Source organism: Rhinopithecus bieti, unplaced genomic scaffold (genome assembly GCF_001698545.2).
Source record: "Rhinopithecus bieti isolate Rb0 unplaced genomic scaffold, ASM169854v2 scaffold_947, whole genome shotgun sequence".
NCBI classification, from domain to species: domain Eukaryota; kingdom Metazoa; phylum Chordata; class Mammalia; order Primates; family Cercopithecidae; genus Rhinopithecus; species Rhinopithecus bieti.
The window spans coordinates 3,860,749-3,887,764 of NW_016803664.1; the positions used below are offsets into that span (position 1 = coordinate 3,860,749).

A 27,016-nucleotide genomic window follows, 5' to 3' on the forward strand; every position below is an offset into this window, starting at 1 on the left:
AAAAAAAAAAAAAAAAAAACGCCTCTTTAAAAGATACAGTGTTGTCAGCAAAATGGTGGATTAGGAAGCTCCAGGCCTTTGCTCCCCCATTAAAAGACTGAATATATGATACACAGACCAAAGTAGCTTTGGGAGAGCTCTAGAAACCAGTCAGTCAGCAGAAGCAACCAAGAGAATGCCTAAGAGAAGGTCATACTCAAAATAGTAGGAAATGTCGTGGTGTTTTTCTCACCCTTTCCCCACATACTCCCTCGCACAGCACAGTCAGGAAGAAGCCACCCAATTCCCAGTTCCCTCCCTTGGAATGGAAGGAAAAGAGTAGACTTGCTTGCAACATTCTGGTTTTTCTGGGGCCTGCCTGAGGGACTGGTATCTGTCTTGCCTGACTCAGTACTGATGGGAACAGCTGCGTCATTTGGATATCAGGTTGGAAGCTGCAGAAACAGGTGGTTGGTACCACTGAATGTGAGAGGTGCAGTGAGTCCACAGAACTGCAGGAACCTGGTGGCAAAAAATTATAGGCAGAGGAATACAATACAGCATCTAAATCTGTGAGAAGTATTGAGACTTTTAGGTAATTAGGACATTTAAAAGAAGCCATGTGTATGGAAAACTGGAATTAAAACACACAGGCCCAGGAAAGACACATCCCCAGAAAAGGTTTGAGAGAACCTCAAGACTTTACTCCATGCTGATTAGTGAAGGTCTTTGCTTGCATGCAGCCAGTCTGCAAGACCGAGAGAACTGTTTTTTCAAACATCCATTTTTCAACGTTAAGATCACAAGACATCCAAAGAAACAGGGAAACATGGACCATATTAAAGGAACAAAATTAATATCCAGAAATTTATCCTAAAGAAACAAAGGCTTCTCACTTATTAGACAAGGACTTTAAAATAACTGCCATAAATATGCTCCATGAGCTGAAGGAGAATATTGACAACTAAATGAAATCAGGATACCTATATAATAATAAAATGAGACTATTAACAAAAATTACAAAAAAGAACAAAACAAATTCTAAAGTTGCAAAATACAGTAACTGAATTGAAAAATTCACTTGAACGGTTCCAGCAGAACAGGTCTTATACCTGCTGAACAGGTATAAGAAAGAATGAGCGAGCTTTCAGACAGGTCATTTGAAATGAGCAGGTCAGAGAAGCCAAAAGTAAAAGAATGAAGAAGAAAAGTGAACAGCAGCTAAGGGACACCATCAAGTGGGCCAATATGTATATTAGTGTAATCTTAGGAGAGAGAGAAAAGGAGACAAATTACTTATTTGAAGAAGTAATAGCTGAAAAATTGCCAAATTTAAGGAAAATGGATATACAAATACAAAAAGCTCCATGAACTCCAAGTAGGAAAAACCCAAAGAGACCCACAGCAAGACACATTTTAATCAGTCGAGTGTGAAAGAGAAAATCTTGATAGCAACAAGACAAAATGGCTCATCACATGCAAGGGAGCATCTGTAAGATTATCAACAGATTTTTCAGCAGAAACTTTGCAGGCCAGAAGTCAGTAGGATGATATATTTAAAGTGCTGAAAGAAAAAACACCTAGAAGAATACTATATCCAGCAAAGTATCCTTCAAAAATGAAAAAGAAATAAAGACATTCCTAGATAAAAGCTGAGGAAATTCATTACCACTATATCTTCCCTACAAAATCCTAAAGAAAATCCTTCAAGTTGAAACAGAAGGATACTAGACAATAACACAAAGCTATATGCAAATATGAAATTCTCCAGTAAATGTAAATATTTGGACAAATATAAAGGCCTGTATTATTTTAATTTTGGTTGACATCTCACTTTTCATTCTTTCATAGAATTTAAAAAACAAAAGCATAAAAAATACTATAAATCTTTGTTAATGGGTACATAACCTAAAGATCTAATTTGTGACACCAGTAACACAAGGTAGGAGAGGGGCTGAAAAGGAATAGAGTCTTTATATACGATTGAAGTTGCATCATTACACAAAATGAACTAAACACTAAGGAAGGCAATAAGGGAAGAAATGAGAGGCTAAAAGTCCTCAAGACATACAGAAAACTGTGAACAAATCAACAGGCCTCCCAATAACTTTAAATGTAAATGGACAAAACTCCCTAACCAAAATAAATTGAATAGAAGAATGGATTTTTAAAAACTAAAATCCAACTTTATGCTGTCTACATGCAACTAACTTTAGATCCAGAGATATGCACAGATTGAAGGTAAAAGGATAGAAAAAGATAATCTGAAATTTTGTAACCAAAAGAAAACAGAAGTGACTACAGTAATATCTGACAAAATAGACTTTAAGTCAAAACTGTTAAAACATACCAAGAAGGACATTATATAAGAACATATGAGCCAAACAAAAGGGCCAGTTCAGCAAGAAGATAGATACAATTATATATGTACCAAACATTAAAGTGCCCAAATATATGAAGCCAAGCATTGACAGACTTGAAGAAAAGACCACTCTACAATAAAAGTAGACGTCAATACCCCACTTCCCATAATCGATGGAACCACTGGATAGAAGACCAATAAAGAAATAAGGGACTTGAACAACATTATAGACCAATTAGATTTAAGAGACACAAAAAACAGTTCTCTAACACAAAGACATAAGAAGGATATAATGGACTCTAGGGACTTACGGGTGAAGGGTGAGAGGGATAAAAGATTAATTGGGTTCAGTATACACTGCTCGGGTGATGGGTGTACCAAAATCTCAGAAATCACCGCTAAAGAACTTATCTGTGTAAGCAACACCACCTGTTCCCCCAAAACGACTGAAATAATAAAGAAAAAATAGAATCATATGCCACAACAGACAAATATGCAGAGACAGGAAGTAGATTAGTGGTTGCCTAGGGCTAGAATGTGGTGCAGGGTGTTGGGGGAATATAGAGTGGCTGTGAATGGGTACAGAGGTTCTTTTTGGGGTGATAAAATTGCAAAATTGATTGTGGTGATGGTTGCACAACTTTGTGACTACAAAAAACAACTTATTTGTATATTTTAAGTGGGCTGTATGGTATATGAATTATATCTCAACAAAGATGTTAATGAAAATCAATGAGGAGAATACAGTTTTCTCAAGTGCACATGGAACATTCCCCACATTTTATAAGACTGAAATCATACAAAGTATATTTTCCAATCACAGTTGATTCAAACTAGAAATCAATAGTGGACGGAAAACTGGAAAATCCACAAATATGTGGGGATTGAACAAAATACTCAAACTACCAAGGGCTCAAAGAAGAAATCACAATGGAAATTAGAAAATAATCATGAGACAAATTGAAACAAAGCTACAATATGCCAAAACTATAGGACAGAGTATAAACACTGCTAAGAGGGAAATCTGTAGTTGTAAATGTTTACATTAGGAAATGGAACAGAACAGAGCCCTCAGAAATAACACCACACATCTACAGCCATCTGATCTTTGACAAAGCTGACAAAAACAAGAAATGAGAAACGGATTCCCTATTTAGTAAATGGTCTGGGAAAATTGGCCTAAGCCGTAAGTTAGAAAGCTGAAACTGACCTTTCCTTACTCCTTATATGAAAATTAATTCAAGATGGATTAGAGACTTTAAATGTTAGACCTTAAAACCATAAAAACCCTAGAAGAAAACCTAAGTAAACCATTCAGGACTTAGGGCATGGGCAAGGACTTCATGGTCTAAAACACCAAAAGCAACGGCAACAAAAGCAAAAATTGACCAAATTGGGGATCTCATTATTAAACTAAGAGAGTTCTGCACAGCAAAAGAAACACCATCAGAGGTGAACAGGGCAACCTACAGAATGGGAGAAAATTTTTTGCAATCTCCTCATCTGACAAAAGGGCTAATATCCAGAATCTACAAAGAACTCAAACCAAATTACATGGAAAAAAACAAACAACCCCATCAAAAAGTGGGCAAAGGATATGAACAGACACTTCTCAAAAGAAGATTACTCATACAGCCAACAGGGACACATGAAAAAAATGCTCATCATCCCACTAGCCATCAGAGAAATGCAAATCAAAACCACAATGAGATACCATCTCACACCAGTTTAGAATGGCAATCATTAAAAAGTCAGCAAACAACCAGGGTGCTGGAGGAAGATGTGGAGAAATAGGAACACTTTTACACTGTTGGGTGGGACTGTAAACTAGTTCAACCATTGTGGAAAACCTTGTGGTGATCCTCAAGCATCTAGAAACTAGAAATACCACTTTGACCCAGCCACCCCATTACTGGTATATACCCAAAGGATTATAAATCATGCTGCTATAAAGGACACATTGCACATGTATGTTTATTGCGGCACTATTCACAATACAAAACTTGGAATCAACCCAAATGTCCATCAGTGACAGACTGGATTAAAAAATGTGGCACATATACCCCAGGAATACTATGCAGCATAAAAAAAGGATGAGTTCGTGTCCTTTGTAGGGACATAGATGCAGCCAGGAAACCATCATTCTCAGCAAACATCGCAAGAACAGAAAACCCCAAACACCCACATGTTCTCACTCATAGGTGTGAATTGAACAATGAGATCATTTGGACACAGGAAGGGGAACATCACACAATGGGGCCTACTGTGGGGAGTGGGGAGGAGGGATAGCATTAGGATATACACCTAATGTAAATGACGAGTTAATGGGTGCAGCACACCAACATGGCACATGTATACATATGTAACAAACCTGCACGTTGTGCACATGTACCCTAGAACTTAAAGTATAGTAATAAAAAAATCTTTTTAATTAACAATGTAGTTTATAGATAAAACATATGACAATAGCAGAAACATGGGGGGTAATGGAAGTATACTGCTAAAAGGCTCTTAAATTATTCATAAAATGCTATATTACTTGAAGTAGACAGTGATAAACATATATATAACAAATGCTGAAATGCATACAAAGAAGTACAGATAATGAGCTAATAAAGGCGATAAAATGGAATCTTTAAAAAAGCAATTCAAAAAGAAAGGAAAGAAAACATATGGGCCAAATAAAAACAATAGCTAGCTAACAGACTTAATCCCAACCATATTATTAATCATTTTAAATGTAATGGTGTAAGCACCTCAATTAAAAAGTTAAGAGACTGTCAGATTGGATTTTGACAGTCTTTTGTTTTGACAGGATTTTGACAGATACTGAAGCAAAGTCAACTAAATGCTGCTAACGGGAAGACGCAAAGGAATTACAAGTAAAAGAACGGTAAAAGATAAGACAATGCTAACACGAACTAAAATAAAGCTTCAGTTGCATGAATATCAAATAAAGTTAATACAGGTTGAAGTCTGAAATCCAAAATGCTCTAAAATCTAAAACTTTTTGAGTGCTGACATGATGCTCAAAGATGAAATGTCCACTTTAGCATTTCTAAAACACTTCTGGTACCAAGCATTTCTGATAAGGGATACTCAACCTGTATCAGAATGCAGGAACAAAAATAAATATAAATAAATAATAAGAGGTCAATTCATTCAAGAAGATTTAACAATCTTCTTAGATATTGGGTATTAATATACCTAATAACCAAGACTCAAAATACATGATGCAAAAATTGAGAAGACTGAAAGGGAAAACAGACAAATTCACAGTTCTATTCAGTTTAGTACCCCTCTCTTTTATCACTGATGGAGCAAGGACACAGAGAATACATAAGATACAGAAGTGTTGAACAACACTATCAAGCAATTTGACATAATTGACATTTATAGAATACTCCACCTAACAAATACAGAATGCACATTCCTATCAAGGGCACATGAAATATTTACCAATTTAAACCATATTCTGGGCCAAAAAAGTATCCACGCATTTAGAATGATTCAAATAAAACCAAGTGCATTCTCTGTCCACAATGGAATTAAAAATCAGTAAGAATAGTATCTGGGGAAAATCCCCAAATATTTGAAAAATGAAATGACAAACTTTTAAAGTTTGTCATGGCTCAGAGGAAATAAAAAAGAAAATTAGAAAGTATTCTGAATAGAATAAAAATGAAAATACAAAAAATCTAAATTGGTGGGAAGTAGCTAAGGAAATTCATAGAGAAATATTTACAGTATTTAAAATGCTTATATTAGAAAAGATGAAAGGATACAAATCAACAGTCTCCACTTCCATTTTTAAAAAATTAGAAAAAGAGGCTAGGCGCAGTGGCTCACATCTGTTTAATCCCAGCACTTTGGGAGGTCGAGGTGGGCAGATCACGAGGTCAGGAGTTCGGGACCAGCCTGGCCAACATGGTGAACCCCCCTCTCTACTAAACATAAAAAACTAGCCAGGCATGGTGGCGGGGGCCTGTAATCCCAGCTACTCAGGAGGCTGAGGCAGAACTGCCTGAACCCGGGAGGTGGAGGTTGCAGTGAGCCAAGTTTGCACCACTGCACTCCACCCTGGGCGACACAGCAAGACTCTGTCTAGAGGGGAAAAAAAAGGAGAAACTAGAAAAAGAACAAATTGAACCCAAAAGTAAGGAGAGGGAAAGAAGAGCAGAAATCAATAAAAAAATAAAAAACCAGTAGAGGAAAATCAATAAAACAAGAATTAGTAAACCTCTAGTAAGACTGATCAGAAAAAGTAAAAAAGACACAAATTAACAATACAAGAATGTGAGGGGGGAATGACCCACGGGAATATAGGAGGAATATTCAAAGGAAAATAAGGAACTAGTGTAAAAAACCGTATGCCAGTAAATTTGACAACATAAATGAAATGGACAGATTCCTTGACAGATACAAACACCCAAAACATAATAAAATATAGCCTCTATAAAGAATACTTCTATATCTATTAAAGAAATAGAATTTGAAGTATAAAATCTTTCCACAAGAAAACCTCAAGCCCAGATGGCTTCACCTGTGAACTCTACCAGACAAAGAGAAAATAATACCAACCCTACAAAAACTTCTCTGAAAGTTGAGCTTCTCCAGAAGAATGATTTGGAAGTTCATTTAATAAAGGCAGCATTACCCTGAAACCAAAACCAAAACAAACGCAAAGCAAAAAACCTAAAGATGAAAACAATGTGTAAGAAAACTAAAACAGGCCGGGCGCGGTGGCTCAAGCCTGTAATCCCAGCACTTTGGGAGGCCGAGACGGGCGGATCACAAGGTCAGGAGATGGAGACCATCCTGGCTAACACGGTGAAACCCCGTCTCTACTAAAAAATACAAAAAAAAAAAAAAAAAACTAGCCGGGCGAGGTGGCCGGCGCCTGTAGTCCCAGCTACTCGGGAGGCTGAGGCAGGAGAATGGCGTAAACCCGGGAGGCGGAGCTTGCAGTGAGCTGAGATCCGGCCACTGCACTCCAGCCTGGGCGACAGAGCCAGACTCTGTCTCAAAAAAAAACAAAAACAAAAAACAACAACAAAAAAAACTAAAACAAGACTACAGACTAAACAGACTAGAACTATGTTCCCATGTATAGAGACATTCACAAAAATGTAACCAATAATATATAAAAGAGATGATACACCATCACCAAGTGGAGTATATCCCAGGAATACAAGGTTGTTTTAACATTTGAAAGACGAAAAAAGAAAAATATAATTTCAATAGATCCAGAAAAAAGCATTTGACAAAATTCAACATTCATTCCTGGTAAGATCTCTCAGGAAATTGCAGTCAGTTTTTCTAAAACTTGTGAACTAAAAATGATTTATTTTGAAGGTGTTAAATAAATTTTTTAAAAAAAACAGTGAAGAATACACAAGGGACCATATGTAGCCCACAAAGCCAATGCATTTACTAGTTGGTCTTTTACAGAAAAAGTCTGTAGAAAATCCTAAGGCTTCTAGAGTAAGTGAGTTCAGCAAAGTTGAAGATATAGACTCAATATGCAAACATAAATTGTATTTCTCCATTATAGCAACAAACAATGGGAAACTGGAATTTAAAGAACATTTATAATATCAAAAATAGGAAATAAATACCAAGAGGTAAGCTTGAAAAAAATATGTAAAACCTGTATTCTCCAAACTATATATATAGATATATAGTTTGGAGAAATTGAAGAAGGCTTAAATAAACAGATATTTTCTATTCATGATTTTAAAGACACTATTAAGATGTCAATTTTCCCAAAACTGATCTATAGATTCAATGCAATGCCAATCAAAACTCCAACATGTGATTCTAAAACTTACATGGAAATGCAAAAGAACTAGAATAGCCAGTTGTAATAAATGCTCATTGGATCTTTAAAAAAAAAAAGGCATTTATTGGCCATTTATTGGCTTGGTTACTTGCTCAAAGCACCATATACTTCCCACAGCATTTATTGCAGTTGCATCTTAGCTTTGATAGATTATCTAAATTCGATAATCATGTAGGTTTTGCTTCATGGATTATCTAAACATTCAATTTCATTATAAGATAGGTGCACAGCTACAAGGATTACATCTGTTTTTTTTTTTTTTTTAATTTTTATATCTTTACCCTCCACTAAAGGTCTGGCAGGTACCTAGCAGGTCCTCATAAATATTTCTAAATGAATTAATAAATAATTAGAAATTACCTATTCCTAAATGAAATAACATGAACTCTGATGTCATATTTTAAATGGATTTCAAGACACCATCTATCCCAATGCCCTGTTTTTAGGTAGAATTCCAATTAAACTATACTTCCAGCATTCCTTCCTTCAGTGTGTTTCAGAGCACTCCTACAGCATCTGCTTTAAGTTTACTGACTTTTAATTTCAAAAGCTACTGTTACTTTAAAGCATAATTACTTATTTCCTAACCTCTGTGGAGAAAAAGTGTATCATTTTTTTAAAGTACATCTTTAACTTTCTGATGATGATGAGGTAATCTTGTTCTATTTTTTGGAAACCTTACTATTTCCCTGTCATATTTTCTTAAATGTATAGACTTGAATAATTTTAATTGCCTATTAACTATTATATGTCTATTCAGAATGGGAGGCAAAGTACAAATAATTAAAATGGAAAAAATACACCTGCTCACAAAAGAAAATTTATATACAGATTAGACTCTCCGGAAAAGTTATTGCATATCCCAAAATCTCCCTCAAAGATAAAGCCTAGAAATAGGCAAAATAATTGAAAAATCAAAAGTTTGAGATACATAGTTTTTCAGAAACGTAAAATAAGTTACATTTAAGAATTCTGACATCAGACTGGGCACGTGGCTCATGCTTGTAATCCTAGCACTTTGGGAGGCCGAGACAGGTAGATCATTTGAGGTCAGGAGTTCAAGACCAGCCTGGCCAACATGGTGAAACCCCACCTCTTCTACAAATATAAAAATTAGCTGGGCTTGGTGGCGGGTGCCTGTAGTCCCTAGTACTTGGGAGGCTGAGGCAGGAGAATCGCTTGAACCCGGGAGATGGAGGTTGTAGTCAGCAGAGATCACGCCACTGTACTCCAGCTTAGGCAAAAGAGCAAGACTCTGACACACACAAAGAATTCTGACATCAAAAGTCTGCTTTCTAGTAAATAGTGGGCTGGGCACAGTCGCTCACACCTGTAATCCCAGCACTTTCTGAGGCCAAGGTGGGAAGCTTACTTGAGCTCAGGAGTTCAAAACCAGCCTGAGCAACAAAGTGAGACCCCCGTCTCTACAAAAAATAAAATAAATTTTAAAATAAAATTTAAAATATGATAAATAGTAATGCAATATATACACAAAATGTTATCCCACTGTGGTAATTTAAATCAATGACCCATAGTGCAGAGCTGAGGTCAGAAGTTTGTATCTTGAACACCTCTAGATTATTTTTAGTATTGATGGTTCCATTCTGAGTTGTTCACATACCAAGTTCTCATTACTTGAATTTTCAAAATGGGGGACTAACCAGGGAAACAACTTGATCCATGAAGAATGAAGAAAAGACAGGACAATATTCTACCCAGGAGTAACACAGAGCCAGAGGATGCTCCCCCGCCCAGGGAAGCAGTGGTGAATGTGTGATGCCGGGACACCACGCTTCTCCCAGGGCTGTTTGTAACCTCGGGTCAGGAGATCTCTTTGTGAACCCACTCCACCAGGGCCTTCAGTCTGACAGACAGAGCTACTTGGAATCTTGGCAGAGCAGCCACTCAGGTATGCGTGGAGACCCTGGAGCTTAGATACTGGGGCTTTCTCGCAAAAGTAGCTGCAGCTCCTGCAAAGTAGGAGGTTAGACCCACATACATACCCTTAAGAAAGAGAGGCTGAATCTACAGGGCTGAGCGATAGCCTGCAGGCCCCACTTCCATGACACCTCACAAGATAAGACCCACTGGTTTGGAACTCCAGCCAGCCATTGGTTAGTGGCACTGCACCTCCCTAAGAAGGAGCTCCAGGGGTGGAGAGGTAGCTCTTTTTTAAAGGAGGCATGGGGTGGGCTGCCATCTTTGCTATTTGGGCAACTGAGCCATTCCAGCCCTCCGGCTTTGCAGAGTCTGAGCCAACCAGGGGCAGAAGGGCTCCCCCAGTACAGCACAGCCCCTCTCCCAAAATGTGGCCAGACTGGTTCTTTAAGCAGGTCCCTGATCCCACTCCTCACCAGGCCAATTCCCCCGGGACAGCGCTCTCAGAGGCAGAGGGGCAGGACACCATCTTTGCTATTTGGGCGACTTAGCTGATCCAACCTTTGGGCCTCAGAGTGTCTGAGGTGACCAGGTACTGAAGTGGAACACAGCATAGCTACTCTACCAAAATATGGCCAGGCTGCTTTTTTCAACAGGTCCACAAATCCCCTTCCTCCTCACTGGGTGGGACCTCCCAACTGGGGTCTCCAGCCACCTCCTACAGGTCTGGCAACAAGCCCATACCTCCCTGGGATGAAGTTTCCAGAAGGAGGGAAAGGCCATAATCTGCTGCTTCACAGTCTTCACTGGTGATACCTCCAGGTTCTGGAAAATCCGAGGTCACTAGGGACTGGAACAGGCCCCCAGCATACCATAGGAGCCCTATAGAAAAGTGATCAGACTGTTATGTGGGTACCCATTCCCATATCGCCTCACCAGGAGGGTACTCTAGGCCTGAGCCTCTAGCCACCCCCTACCAGAGCTATCAAGCCAGTGGCAACTTGGCAACTCCCTGGACAGAGCCTCCAGGGGCAACTGAAAGCCTCTCTGCCACTGCCTCTGCAGCTGCCCTTGCCACCCTCAAACTAATGAAGGAGCAAAGACCCTAAGTCCTTTATCCATACCTCCAACAAGCTGCAGTCAACCCAAGGAGAGGAGGCCAGTCCCTCTCCCGTGGGTCTGACAACACCCCAATCCCCACTGCTCATCACCAGACAGGGAACCCCTGGCTTGGGCCTACAGCACAGACCCACCATCCTGGGCTGATTGTACTAAGCAATTGCTGACCTGCATCTCTCTGGGGTGGAGCTCCCAGTAGACAAGCAAACAACCTCTGGTCACAACCACTACTAAGATCCCTTCCTCTGCTTCCTCCAAGTTGGGGAAGGAACATAAACACTGAGATAGCCCCAGAACTGCAGTGGGCACCCCAGGAGTGCCAAGTTGTGATCTACAGCCAGCACTCAAGTGAAGAGGAACCCACACTTTCACAGCATGAAGAAGAAACATGGCTACAACTGTGAGGAAACATAGGGGAGCCACACAACCAAGCAAGAGTCTACCAAATGACCAATAAGCCTAAGTGCCAACTACAGGATCACATTCCCCAAAGTTTTAACACCAAAAATACCTGAAACATACCCTTCTGTGAAACCAGATACAAGAGGTCAGCTTCAAATAAAGACCCTGAACAAAGCATCAGCCCAGTGAAGGCATCCAGAAAAGAAATGTACTGACTATATTCAATCTACACTGCAGTTAAAGGAACACCCACACACACAGATGACAAAGAACTAATGCAGAAACTCCAGTAACTCAAATGGCCAGAGTGTCATATGCCTTCCAAACAACCACACCAGTTCTTCAACAAGAGTTCTTAACCAGGCTGAACTGGCTGGAATGACAGAAATAGAATTCAGAATACGGATGGGAACAAAGATCATCGAGATTCAGGAGGATGCAAAACCCAATCTAAGGAAAATAAGAATCACAGTAAAGTGGTACAAGAGCTGAAGGATGAAAGAGCCAGTGTAAAAATGAACCTAATGGGTCTGACAGAGCAGAGCTGAATAACACAATTAAAGAATTTCCCAATGCAATCACAAGTATTAACAGCAGAAAAACCAAGCTGAGGAAAGAATCTCAGAACTTGAAGATTGGTTCTCTGAAGTCAGACAAAAAGAAAAAAAATAAATAAAAAGGAATGAACAAAACCTCCAAGAAGTATGAGATTATATACAGAGACCAAATCTATGAATCACTGGCATCACTCAAAGGGAGGGGAGAAAACAAACAACTTGGAAAATGTATTTCAGGATATTGTCCATGAAAACTTACCCAAACTTGCTGGAGAGGCCAACAGTCAAATTCAAGAAATACAGAGAATTCCTGCAAGATTCTACACAAGAAGATCATCCCCAAGACACGTAATTGTCAGATTTTCCAAAGTTGAAATGAAAGAATGTTAAAAACAGCTAGAGAGAAAGGGCAGGTCCTCCTAAAAAGGGAATCCCATAAGGCTAATAGCAGACTTCTCAGTGGAAACCCAACAAGCCAGAAGAGATTTAGGACCTATATTCAATATTCTTAAAGAAAAAAAAAGTCCTCAAGAATTTCATATTAAGCCAAACTAAGCTACCTAAGTGAAGGAGAAATAAGATCCTCTTCAGATAAGCGAATGTTGAGGGAACTTGTTACCACCAGACCTGCCTTACAAGAGCTCTTGAAAGAAGCATTAAACATAGAAAGCAAAGACCACTACCAGCTAAGACAAAAACACACAGACCAATGTCACTGTAAAGCAATCACAGAAACAAGTCAACCTAATAACCAGCTAACAGCAAAACAGCAGATCAAATCCACACACATCAATACTAACCTTGAATATAAACAGCCTGAATGCCCCCACTTAAAAGGCATGGAGTGACAAGCTGTATAAAAAAGCAAGACCCGGCCGGGCGTGGTGGCTCAAGCCTGTAATCCCAGCACTTTGAGAGGCCGAGACAGGCGGATCACAAGGTCACAAGATCAAGACCATCCTGACTAACACGGTGAAATTCTGTCTCTACTAAAAAAAAATACAAAGAAAAAAAAAAACTAGCCGGGCGAGGTGGCGGGTGCCTGTAGTCCCAGCTACTCAGGAGCCTGAGGCAGGAGAATGGTGTAAACCCAGGAGGCGGAGCTTGCAGTGAGCTGAGATCCGGCCACTGCACTCCAGCCTGGGCAACAGAGCGAGACTCCCTCTCAAAAAAAAAAAAAAAAAAAGCAAGACCCAAATGGTATGCTGTCTTCACGTGACCCATCTGACATTTAATGACTCTCATAGGCTCAAACAGATAGAGGAAAATCTACCAGGAAAATAGAAAACAGAAAAAAGCAAGGGTTGCAATTCTAATTTCAGACAAAACGTTTCAAACCAACAAAGATCAAAAAAGACAAAGAAAGGCATTACATAATGGTAAAGTACTGAATTCAATAAGAAGACCTAATTAGCCTAAATATACATGCACACAACACAGGAGCACCCAGATTCATAAGGCAAGTTCTTAGAAACCTACAAAGAGACATAGACTCTCACATCATAATAGTAGGAGATATCAACACTCCATAGTATTAGATCATCGAGGCAGAAAATTAACAAAGATACCTGGAACCTAAACTCAACGCTGGACCAAATGGATATTATAGACCTTTACAGAACTCTCCACCCAAAAACAACAGAATATACATTCTTCTTAGTGCCATATGGCACATACTCTGAAACTGACCACATAATTGGACATAAAACAATCCTCAAAAAATGTAAAAGAACCGAAATCATACCAAACACACTCTTGGACCACAACACAATAAACTGGAGTCAAGACTATGAAAATTGCTCAAAACCATGCAATTACATGGAAATTAAACAGCACGCTCCTCAATGACTATTGGGGTAAATAATGAAATTAAGTCAGAAATCAAAAAGTTGAAAATAACAACAAAAAGTACAACATACTAGAATCTCTGGAACACGGCTAAGGGAGAGTTAAGAGGGAAATTCATAGCAACACTAAATGCCCACATCAAAAAGTTAGAAAGATCTCAAATTAACAATGTAACTTCAGAACTGAAAGAATTCAAGAAGCAAGAAGATATCAACCCCAAGGCTAGCAGAAGATGAGAAATAACAAAAATCAGAGCTGAAGTGAAGGAAATCAAGACATGAAAAACCAGTCAAAAGATAAATGAATCCAGGAGTTGTTTTTTTGAAAAAAATAATAAAATAGACCACTAGACTAGTAAAGAAGAGTGAAGATCCAAATAAACAATTAGAAATGACAAAGGGAATGTTACTACTGACCCCACAGAAATAAAAACAACCATCAGAAACTACTATGAACACCTCTATGCACACAAACTAGAAAACCTAGAAGAGATGGACAAATTCCTGGACATGTACACCCTCCCAGGACTGAACGAGGAGAAAACTGAATCCCTACACAGACCAATAATGAGCTCCCAAATTGAATCAGTAATAAAAAGTCTACCAACCAAAAAAGCCTGGGACCCAGTGGATTCACAGCCAAATTCTACCAGATGTACAAAGAAAAGTTGGTACCATTCTTACAGAAACTATTACAAAAAACTAAGGAGGGACTCCTCCCCACTCATTCTATGGAGCCAGCATCATCTTGATACCAAAACCTGGCAGAGAGACAACCAAAAAAGAAAACTTCAGGCCAATATCCTTGATGAACATTGATGCAAAAATCCTCAACAAAATATTTGCAAACCAAATCTAGGAGCACATCAAAAAGTTTATCTACCATGTTCAAGTAGCATTCATTCCTGGGATGCAGGGTTGGTTCAACATACACAAATCAATAAATGTAATTTATCACAAAAACAGAACTAAAGACAAAAACCACATGATTACCTCAATAGATGCAGAACAGGCTTTCAGTAAAATTCAACACCCTTGATGTTAAAAACTCTAAATAACATAGATATTGGAGGAACAGACCTCAAAATAATAAGAGCCATCTATGGCAAACCCACAGTAAACATTATACTAAATGGACAAAAGCTGGAAGCATTCCCCTTGAAAACTGTCACATGACAAGGATGCCCTCTCTCAACACTTCTCTTCAATGTAGTATTGGAAGTCCTGCCAGAGCAATTAGGCAAGAGAAAGAAATAAAGGGCATCCAAATAGTAAGTCAAACTATCTCTGTTTGCAGACGGCATAATTCTATATCTAGAAGACCCCATAGTCTTGTCCCAAAAGCTCCTTTGGCAGATAAACAACTTCAGCAAAGTTGCAGGATAGCAAATCAATGTACAAAAATTACTAGCATTCCTAAACACCAACAACAGCCAAAACGAGAGCCAAATCAGAAGAGCAATTCCATTCCCACTTGCCACAAAAAGAATACCTAGGAATACAGCTAACCAGAGAGATACAAGATATCTACAATGAGAATTACAAAACACTGCTCAAAGAAATCAGAAAAAACACAAAGGGAAAAAACATCCCATGCTCACTGATAGGAAGATTTATTAAAATGCCTATACTGCCCAAAGCAATTTACAGATTCAATGCTATTCCTATCAAACTACCAATGACATTCTTCACAGAATTAGAAAAAAACTATTTAAAAATTCACATGGAACCACAAAAGAGCCTGAATAGCCAAGGCAATACTAAGCAAAAAGAACAAAGCTGGAGGCACACTGCCTGACTTCAAACTATACTACAAGTCTACAATAACCAAAAGAGCATGGTACAAAAACAGGTACTGTTACAAAAACAGGCACATAGACCAATGGAACAGAATAGAGGGCCCATAAATAAGGCTGCACATCTACAACTGTCTGATCTTCAACAAACCTGACAAAAGCAATGGGAAAAGGCTCCCTCTTCAATAAATTGTGCTGGGATAACTGGCTAGCCATTTGCAGAAGATTGAAACTGGACCCTTTCCTTCTACCTTATACAAAAACCAACTCAAGATGAATTAAAGACTTAACTGGAAAACCCAAAACTATAAAAACTCTGGAAGACAACCTAGGCAATACCATCTTGGACATAGGAATGGGCAAAGATTTCATGACAAGAGAGAAATAGCAACTGCAACAAAAGCAAAAACTGACAAGTGGGATCTACTTAAACTAAAGAGCTTCTGCACAGCAAAATAAATGATTACCAGAGTAAACAGACAACCTGCAGAATGGGAGAAAATTTTTGCAAACTATGCATCTAATAAAGGTCAATATCCAGCTTCTATAAGGAACTTAAACAAATTTACAAGAGAAAACCCTATTAAAAGGTGGGCAAAGGACAAGAACAGACACTTCTCAAAAGAAGTCATACATGTGGCCAAGAAGTATGAAAAAAAGCTCAATATCACTGATCAACAGATAAATGCACATCAAAACCACAATTAAATACCACCTCACACCAGTCAGAATGGCTATTACTAAAAAGTCAAAAAGTGAGGTTGCAGAGAAAACGGAACACTTACACACTGCTGGTGGGAGTGTAAATTAGTTCAACCATTGCGCAAAGCAGTATGGTGATTCTCAAAGAGGTAAAAGCAGAACTGCCATTGGACCCAGCAATCTCATTTCTGGAATTATACCCAGAGGAATATAAATCATTCTACCATGAAGACACATACACACAAATGTTCACTGCAGCACTAGTCACAATAGCAAGGACATGGAATCAAGTAATGCCCATCAATGACAGATTGGATAAAGAAAATTTGGTACATATACACCATGGAATACTATGTAGTCATAAAAAAGAACGAGATAATGTCTTTTGTGGGAACATGGATGGAGCTGGAGGCAGTTATCCTTAGCAAACTAATGTAGGAACACAAAACCGAATACTGCTTGTTTTCACTTATAAGTGGGAGCTAAATGACAAGAACTTACAGAACACAAAGAAGGAAACAAAAAACACTGGGGTCTACTTGAAGGGGAGAAGGCAGAAAAAGGGAGAGGAGCAGAAGAGATTACTGAGTACTGGACCTAATACCTAGGTGATTAAATATATGTCAACAAACCCTCACGACACCTGTTTACCTATACAACCTTCACATGTACCCTCAAACCTAAAAAAAATTAAAACAAAACAAAACAAAATGGCTGGCTAGAATATGGAGAGTCATCTGTTTCATGAAACCATTTTCCTTCTGTTTTCTTAATATGTGAACTAATACAATATAGAGGTCAAATCTACAACAATTAGGAAATCCTGATACCTAGGTGGTTATTCTTCTTTTTATTTTCTTCAAAATCCTTTAAAATGCACCAAATTGGAAATAACACTCTAATAACAGGCGAATTACTGGTAAGTCTATAAAGATGACTTCCTAACTTGTTAATTTAATAACTTCCATTAATAAAGCCCAGTTATATCATCACTGATGGCCCTTGAATATGAAAATGACCTGACCATATAACAAACTACCTCACAGATGGCATCTTAAAACTCTGTAATCACTATGCCACATATTTGCCTCTCAAACATGTTAGAGGACATATCAAGGTCACTTTCAGTCTATTCCTGTTAAGTGTTACTAACTTAATCCAAAATGTATCATCTGTGTATATAATGAAAGTGGTTCCTAATTTCATTATCCAAGTCATGGTTAAATTATTAAATATTGTTCTAATTATTAAGTAGAGTTCAATGGACTATCACTTATTACCCTTTTAGGTCAATACAGAACCAAAAAGTAACCAATATTTATGGAATGTACAAAGGGCTTTCATGAACACTGGTATTTGAACTTTCACTTATTCAACAGATATTTAAGGCACCGCATGCTAATTCTATGCCAAGCATTGGCTAGACACTGGAGTTACGGTGATCCTTACAAGTTCCCAGGTAAATTTTTGTTAAAACTGCAAATTCTCAGGCCTCACTCCAGACCTATTAAATCAGAAATTCTGGGGATGGGCCCCAGCAATCTGATTTAACAAGCCCTCCCAGAGATTCTGATACATGCTCAAGTTTGAGAACCACTGCCCTGTAAAATAGAGCCTTACTTTATATATTAGAAAACCGAGGTTCAGAGAATAAAAGACTTGAGATACGAAAGATACTTTTTTGTTGTTGTTGTTGAGACAGAGTCTCGCTCTGTCACCCAGCTGGAGTGCAGTGGCCAGATCTCAGCTCACTGCAAGCTCCGCCTCCTGGGTTGATGCCATTCTCCTGCCTCAGCCTCCCTAGTAGCTGGGACTACAGGCGCCCGCCACCTCGCCCGGCTAGTTTTTTGTATTTTTTTTTTTTTAGTAGAGACGGGGTTTCACCATGTTCGCCAAGATGGTCTCGATCTCCTGACCTCGTGATCCGCCCGTCTCAGCCTCCCAAAGTGCTGGGATTACAGGCTTGAGCCACTGCGCCCGGCGAAAGATACTTTTTTAAAACAGCTTTTTCTAAGAGCTCAGAAAAGTGTCTGACATATAATATAGGCACCTGATAAAACTGGTTGAAGAAATTAATGTTCCAAAGAGTTGTGCCATCACCCAATTATGGCGATAGACAAGCATATCATCCTAATATGTTAGAAATGTGTATATTGCTAATGAATATATTTCTTCTGAAAAGACAAATGTTCAGCATGACATCAAGAATTATAATTTAATATTATTTTTGACATGTTCATAAAAGAAGTAGTTACCAAAAGGGATCACTACAAAAGCTATTCAATTTTTCCATACCTTGTTATTTTGCTTTAATTTACTTAACTCCAGTTTATACTTTTCTGCTTCTTCTAGAGCTCTATTCAAGCGAACCTCTGTGGCACTTTGACTACTTGCAGCCTGTTTTTGCAGTCTTCTTTTATTTTCTAATTCCTGTATAGTAAAAAACATTATGGAACATTTATAAATATATCATAGGTTCCCCCTTGATCATTTTGCAGTATCTTCCATAGCCATATTCCTTGCTTTCTCTCAAACTTAACACACACACACACACACCCATGCATGCACGCACGCATGCACACACGGTGCTAGAGGCTGAACACTAAGTGTTAGAGGTCTCAAGGAATTCTTGCCCCAAATTAGTATTAGAGAAACATATCCTAAAAAATGTAGTTGTGAACTGGGCTTTCAAATTACTTTTTGTTTGGAATTTTGTCTCTCTTTATTGACTCAAGACACAGTATACCTGTCCTCTATTTTATAAACAACTCTTTATAACTGTATTTCTTCTTTTGGGAACCTCCCAAAAAGACCAATGTTAAGAGAAACTCTCCACTGTTTTTCTGTATACCTGACACAGTAAATCATTTAAGAATATATTCATCACAACATTCTATATAGCCCTACAGGAAAATCCCAAATCTGAGTAGAAACAACAGATCTTATAAATTATTTTCCACATCCTGGGGTGAGTTTAGTCTTATATTTCTGCAAACATCCTAGGATATTCTGTTGCAGAGTCAACAGGCCAACACCTGAAGAAACATGAACGTAGAGGATAAACTCTGAACTCCACCATAATCTTTCCTCTGTCAACCAGCTTCATCTCCTGCCAAAGATGTTACTTTCAGTAATACCGGCAGTAATTGGATCTCTCCCAAACAGCCATGGTGTTTCCTGCCTCAGTCTTTGCTTGTGCTCTTCCTCCTGCCCTGATCTCTGCCCACTCATTTTCACGTAACTAGCACCTGCTGACTCAGCTAGGTTTGTACTCTAGGGCATTAGCTCCCCCAAGACATATTTCCTTTCTAATCCTCACTATCCACCCAGATTATATTAAGTGCCCGCTTCAAAGCTTGTATAGCACCTTAAGACACATTTATCATTGTATCTGCTATGTGGTACTGAAACTATCCCGTAACTTTATTTCCCCCACTATAGTTTAAGCTCCTTGAAGAAAAGAACTGTCTTAATTTCTGTATACTCAGCACTTCAGTGGGATATAAAAGACACTAACACACGTTAATTAAACTGAACTTATTTTGTAATACTAAACCCACTCTTCTTTATATCCCCTACAAAGTAAGGCCTAGTCCAGAGCCTTACTCAATAAATTGAGCAGATACTCAATAAATATTATAGAGTTGAAATGATGCAGTTAAAAATGCAGTTGTCTATATTTTATAATTTTTTCATGGCTATATCCCTGCATTTTATTTAAAACTAGTCTCCCTGGCTCTGAGTAATTAAGGGGAAAAACAAAACAAAACACATGCTGCTCTTTATGTAGGTTTCTAAACAAATCAAACTGTGTATGGATACCATCTGCTATCACAGCCTTCTTCACAGCTTTGTGGGTGGTAGCAACAGGAAGAGCTAGCTTGATTTATCTCACTGTTCACATAGAAAAGGCAAAGATTCTCATTAGCTACAAAGTCCACATTCCTTGCTGCCTCATTTCAGTCTTCCTTCTTAAGAATATAGAACTGAATCTTTCCTCTTGCCTGCTGATGACTCTGTAACCTATTTCACAGAAAAATGAAAACCATCCTGTACCACATGATGTCCCCTATCCCTGAATCAATACTGCCCTCTTCTTGGGAGGTGTGGGGAAAAAATGATAGCCAGAAGAATAGTAAAGTAGGAAATAAAGTTTTTCTATATGAGTAATCCACTAAACAAATTTCTACTGTTATAAAAATTTAAGCAGTTACATGTCGCTAGACAAAATTTCATGACAAATCTGCAATCCTGAGTTGCACATTAGTTAAAAAAAAAAAAAAAAAACTAAGAAAATCAAATTTAACATTAAAATTCAAATACTGTGAGCTTCAGGAGGAAATGATATACCACTCTCTCATGATTATTAAAGCATTCATAAAAGGCACTGGGGGAGAGTAAGAAAAGAGAGGGGCATGCATCAGCCACAGCAGAAGACAGAATGTAATAAATGCTCTGGGAATAACACAAAGCACCACAGAAATTCAGATAAGAAATAATCAGATGAGGATAAATAATCAGATGAGGTTTCAGAAACAAGGGGCTAAGGTAGAAAAGAATGGACTTGGAGTCAGAAAACCTGCCAGCTGTGGTAGACTTATTTCCATATCTGAAATTGTGAGTAATATTATGTATACCTAATAGGTTTCATTCATTTATTCAACACATTTATTAAGCACTTACTACATGCAGGATACTATTCTATATCATGGGCACACAAATTAACCAAATTTCCTCCTCTCATGATGTTTGCATTCTAGAGGAAGAGACAGAAGATGAACACATATTTACACATACATATATGTAATATCTGGTAGTGATAAGGGCTATCAAGAAAAAAAAGGGTAAAGGGAAAGAACAATGAAGGAAGGGTATAACTATTTAAAATAAAGTGGTCAGGGAAGTCTTCCAAATGAAGTGAGGTAATGATTTAAGTTAAAATCTTGGGGAGGCCAGGCACGGTGACTCACACCTGTAGTCTTAGTACTTTGGGAGGCCAATGTGGGAGGATGAACCCAGGAGTTCGAGACCAGCCTAGGAAACATAGGGAGACCTTGTCTCTACAAAAAATTTAAAAATTAGCTGGGCATTGTGGCGTATGTATGTGGTCCTAGCTGCTTAGAAGACTGAGGCAGAGGATTGCTTGAGCCAGGGAGGTGAAGGCTGTAGTAAGCCATGACTGCACCACTCCAGCCTGAGCAACAGAGTGAGATCCTGTCTCTAAAAAAAATACAATAATCAAATAAAGATCTCAGGGAAAGAATTCCAGATAATAAGAATAATAAAGACAAAGATCCTGTAGTAGAAATCCACTTAATACATTAAAAAATCACCTAGAAGGTCAGTGTGGTTTCAGCTGAGTGACATAGGCACAGCGTTAGGTTTTGAGATACGAGAAGTGGGCAGGGCAAGCCTAGGTGAACCTTGTAAGCTTTACTTATAAATTTGGATTTTATTCTGAGTGACACAGGAAGCCTTTGGAGGATTTTAAGTGTGTATGCATATGTGTATGTGTGTGATGATCTGAGTTAACTTTTTTTTTTCGAGATGGAGTCTCACTCTGTCACTCAGGCTGGAGTGCAGTGGTACAATCTCGGCTCTCTGCAAGCTCCGCTTCCTGGGTTCATGCCATTCTCCTGCCTCAGCCTCCCAAGCAGCTGGGACTACAGGCACCCACCACCATGCCGGCTAATTTTTTGTACTTTTAGTAGAGACGGGGTTTCACCAGGTTAGCCAGGATGGTCTCAATCTCCTGGCCTTGTGATCCGCCCACCTCGGCCTCCCTAAGTGCTGAGATTACAGGCGTAAGCCACCGCACCCGGCTCTGACTTAAATTTTATAGGGATTGCTCTGGTCGCTGTGGTATTGCCAATCTAGGAGGTTATTATAATAGTTTAAATAAAAGACAGTGGCTTGGGCTTGGGTAGAAGTAATTAATGTTTTGAGAAGTGGTTTATTCTATGGATTTTGAGGACAGAATTGACAGGACTTGTTGGTGAGCTGGATCTGGATATAGGAAAAGAGATAGATCAAGATGACTCTTCAATTTTAGACTGAACAACTGGGTGATGCCTTTTACTAAGAGAGGGAGAAGCAGGTTTGCTAAGGGCAGGGAAGCAAGAGCTTCCTTTAGGACATGTGAAGTTTAACACACAATAGAGATATCAAGTGGGCAGAAAGGAGGAGGTTAGGGCAAGAAACAGAAATGTGAGTATGAATAACATATACATAGATGGTATATAAAGCCATGGAACTGAATGAGATCATCTAAGGATTAGATATAAAGAGACTTGGGCACTCTACTATGTAAGGCCAGGAAAATGAGGGAAAATCATGACTGTGGTGCTCTAGAAGCCAAATGAATAGTGTTTCAAGGAAGAAGTAATCAACTATTTCAAATATTGCTGAGATATAAATTCATGTCGGCCGGGCGCGGTGGCTCAAGCCTGTAATCCCAGCACTTTGGGAGGCCGAGACGGGCGGATCACGAGGTCAGGAGATCGAGACCATCCTGGCTAACACGGTGAAACCCCGTCTCTAATAAAAAATACAAAAAACTAGCTGGGCGAGGTGGCAGGCACCTGTAGTCTCAGCTACTAGGGAGGCTGAGACAGGAGAATGGTGGGAACCCGGGAGGCGGAGCTTGCAGTGAGCTGAGATCCGCACATGCACTCCCATCCTGGCAACAGAGCAAGGATCCATCTCAATAAATAATAAATAAATAAATAAATAAATAAATAAATAAATTCATGTCAGGAATAACTGACCAAGTACAATGGACCACAACTGCAATGTGGATTACTGGTGACCTTTTTAAGAGTAGTTTCAATGGCAGGGTAGAGATGGAAGCCTAAGCAAAGTATTTTCAGGAGAAAATGGCACATGAGGTATAGAGATATTGAATATAAACAATAATTTTGGAAAGCTTCACTATAAAGGGGAGCAATGATACAGGACTGGAGGTAGATGTAAGATCTAAAGAAGTTTTAAAATAAATAAATATATGAATGATTCTATGAAATGTTTGTACACTAATGAGTATAATCTGATAAGAGTAAATTTGATTTTGCAAGAGAAAGGACAATTGCCAGTGGGAAGTCCGTGAGGAGAAGAGAGTATATGGAATCCAGTGCACAAGTGAAGGGGCCAGCTTTAGATAGAAGAGGTACTAATTCACTGTAACTGGAGTGGGGAGTGGTATAGAGGCAGCGAGGTTGTAAATTTAGTGAAAGGATGATAAAGTTATCTTTTGATTCTGTTTCCTTAATGAAAAAGGAATCTGAGTCATGAGTCAAGAATAAGGAGGTTGGAAGGGGTGTTGGAAAGCTGAGGAAAAAAGACCAACTGTTTAATAATCATCTCCAAAAACGGGAGAGGGAATCGACTTCTCAGAAAGTGAGGGTAGAAAATGCATTATTCTTGAGATTTGTAAATAAATTTAAAGTAGGACTGATTAAGAAAAAATGACAGAAGAGACAAATTATCAGTATCAGAAATGAAAGAGGGGCCATTATTACACATCATACAGGTATTATAAATATAATAAATATAATAAAGGAATATTATGGACAAATTTAGGCCAGTAACTTTGACTTAGATGAAGTGGACAAATATCATGAAAAACAGAAATTAGCAAAGCTGACTCAAAAAGTAGCAGAAAATCAGAATAGACTTGTATCCATTAAATAAACTGAATTGGTAACTGAAATCCTTCCAAAAGAAAACTCCAGTGCACGTGGCTTTCCTAATGAATTATATCAAATGTATATATCAATATAACAGAATAGTTCAAAGAAGACTCATACATAAATACAGCCAGTTCATCTCCTTCACTGGTGCCATGGTAAGCAAATGGGGAAAGAACTGTATTATTATCCATACGGAAAAAAGTGAACTCTGACCCTTATCACACACAAAATGAACTTGAAATAGATTACAGGTCAATTTATATATGATTTTGAGGTACACACACACACACACACGAACATTTCTAGAAGAAATCAGGAGAAAACTCTCATGACTTTGGAGTGTATCAAGATTTCTTGGATAGAATGGGGGGGAAAAAAGCACAAACCCCGAGAAAATAATATTTTTGGGAAAAAAGCACAAGCCACAAGAAAATAATATTTTGTAATTCATCAAAATTTAAAACTTCAAACACACTGTTGAGAAAATAAAGCCAAGTCAGATTGGGAGAAACTATTCAAAATATATATTCTTCTAATAAAGGAATTACATAGGGAAACAAAGAATTCACAACTTAGTATTTTTGAATGGGCAAAAAAAATTGAACAAATACATCACAAAAAAGGATATATGAATGACCAATAAACACATGAAAAGATGTTCAATATCCATTATAACTATGGATAACTAAAGGAAATACAAATTAAACCACAATGAGATACTATTTCTTCCCCTCTAGAATGGCTAAAATTAAAAAGATAATAATCCCAAGTACTGGTGATGATACAGAGTAACTCTAATTCTCATATATTGCTAGTGGGAATGTAAAATGGTACAATCACTGTGGAACACAGTTTAGCAGTTGCTTAAAAAGTAAAGCATACACTTTCCACAAAATTCACAAATTCCACTCCTAAGTATTTGGTATACACAAAAACATGTGTTCACACAGAATACTTGTACATGGAAATCCACTGTGGATTTTTGATAGCCACACTCCATAAATAAATAATATGGAGCAATACAAGGAAATTAACCACAAAACATGTAACAACATTGATGAACTTTAAAAATATTATGCCGAAGGCCGGGCGCGGTGGCTCATGCCTGTAATCCCAGCACTTTGGGAGGCCAAGGCAAGCGGATCACGAGGTCAGGAGATCGAGACCATTCTGGCTGACATGGCGACACCCCGTCTCTACTAAAAATACAGAAAAATTAGCCCGTGTGGTGGCGGGCGCCTGTAGTCCTAGCTACTCGGGATTCTGAGGGAGGAGAATGGTGTGAACCCGGGAGGCAGAGCTTGCAGTGAGCCAAGATGGCGCCACTGCACTCCAGCCTGAGTGACAGAGCAAGACTCCGTCTCAAAAAAAAAAAAAAAAAAATTATGCTGAAGAAAAATAGCCAGATATACAAAAGTCCATATTCATGATTCCATTGGTATGAAATTTTAGATAAGGAAAATCTAATTTATAGTGAAAAAATATAGCTCAGTGGCTGCCTGGGGCCATGGTTAGAGGTCGGAGATTTAGGGGGCAGGAGTACAAAGGATATTCTGGGAGGGTAATATAAATTTTCATTATCTGAATTACAGTGGTAGTTATGAGGGAATATTAATTTCTGAAAACATTGAATTATAAGCTAAAACAAGTATATTTTATTGTATTTAAGTTATTCTTCAATAAAGCTGATTTTAAAGAAATCACTAACAGAAAACAAAATCCAATGCTGAAACAAATTGCTTTCTGTTTTGTATTTTAGAAAACTCCATACTGTTAGCATTAGAAGCTTAAGTTATATATAATAATTTTTAAAACGGTTGGCTTTTGCAGATTTATAAAAGCAAATCCATCAAACTCAAGCTCTGGCATTTCTGAGAACTGTACACAGAGGTTTGTTTGTATAGAGATATAAAATGAGACTTAGCAAAGAATGATTCAATCTTGAGTTCTCATGGTTGCATAACCCATGAGAATTATTATGCCTACCTGGCAAGGTAGATAGGGATGCAAGCTGGAAAGTTCAGAGCCAATGGAAGTTTTTATAAAAGCCTTCAGATAGCCAAAATATCATAACCGCTTAGTACATTCATTGTGAAATAAAAGTTTAAAGTATTAAACTCTTAAACAGTGATAAGATTTTGGAATAGCTGGTACTTACGTTCATTTAATTTTGGGGGATTCGAGAATGATATGATTTGTGGAAAAAACACAGATTTTGGTGTCACAGTCTGAATCCTATTCTGCCACTACCTATATATAAACTTGGGTAATTTGCTTAACCATCAAACTCAGTTTCCCTTTGTATTTTTGTTGTTGTTGTTGTTGTTGTTGTTTTTTGAGATGGAGTCTCGCTCTCTTGCCCAGGCTGGAGTGCAGTGGCGCCATGTAGGCTCGCTGCAAGCTCCGACTCCCAGGTTCACGCCACACCATTCTCCTGCCTCAGCCTCCCGAGTAGCCGAGACTACAGGCACCCGCCAACACGCTGAGCTTTTTTGTATTTTTTTAATTAATTTTTTTTATTATTATAGTTTAAGTTCTAGGGTACATGTGCACAATGTGCAGGTGTGATACATGAGTATACATGTGTCATGTTGTTTGCTGCACCCATCAACTCGTCATTTACATTAGGTATTTCTCCTAATGCTATCTTTCCCCCAGCTCCCCAGCCTCTAACAGGCCCTGGTGTGTGATGTTCCTGCCCTGTGTCCAAGTGGTGTCATTGTTCAATTCCCACCTATGAGTGAGAACATGCGGTCTTTGGTTTTCTGTCTTTGTGATAGTTTGCTGAGAATGATTGGTTCCAGCCTCATCCATGTTCCTGCAAAGGACATGAACTCATCCTTT

At 38.4% G+C, this 27,016-nt stretch overlaps 1 protein-coding gene across 1 annotated transcript in view; it reads right to left on the minus strand.

The window, feature by feature from the left end:
• The window catches only part of TEX9 (testis expressed 9), a 70,944-nt gene that overhangs the window by 5,623 nt on the left and 38,305 nt on the right, over positions 1–27,016 (minus strand). Inside the window, 1 exon segment of the mRNA XM_017847093.1 lies at positions 18,780–18,914. Coding sequence (XP_017702582.1) covers positions 18,780–18,914 — 135 coding nt within the window.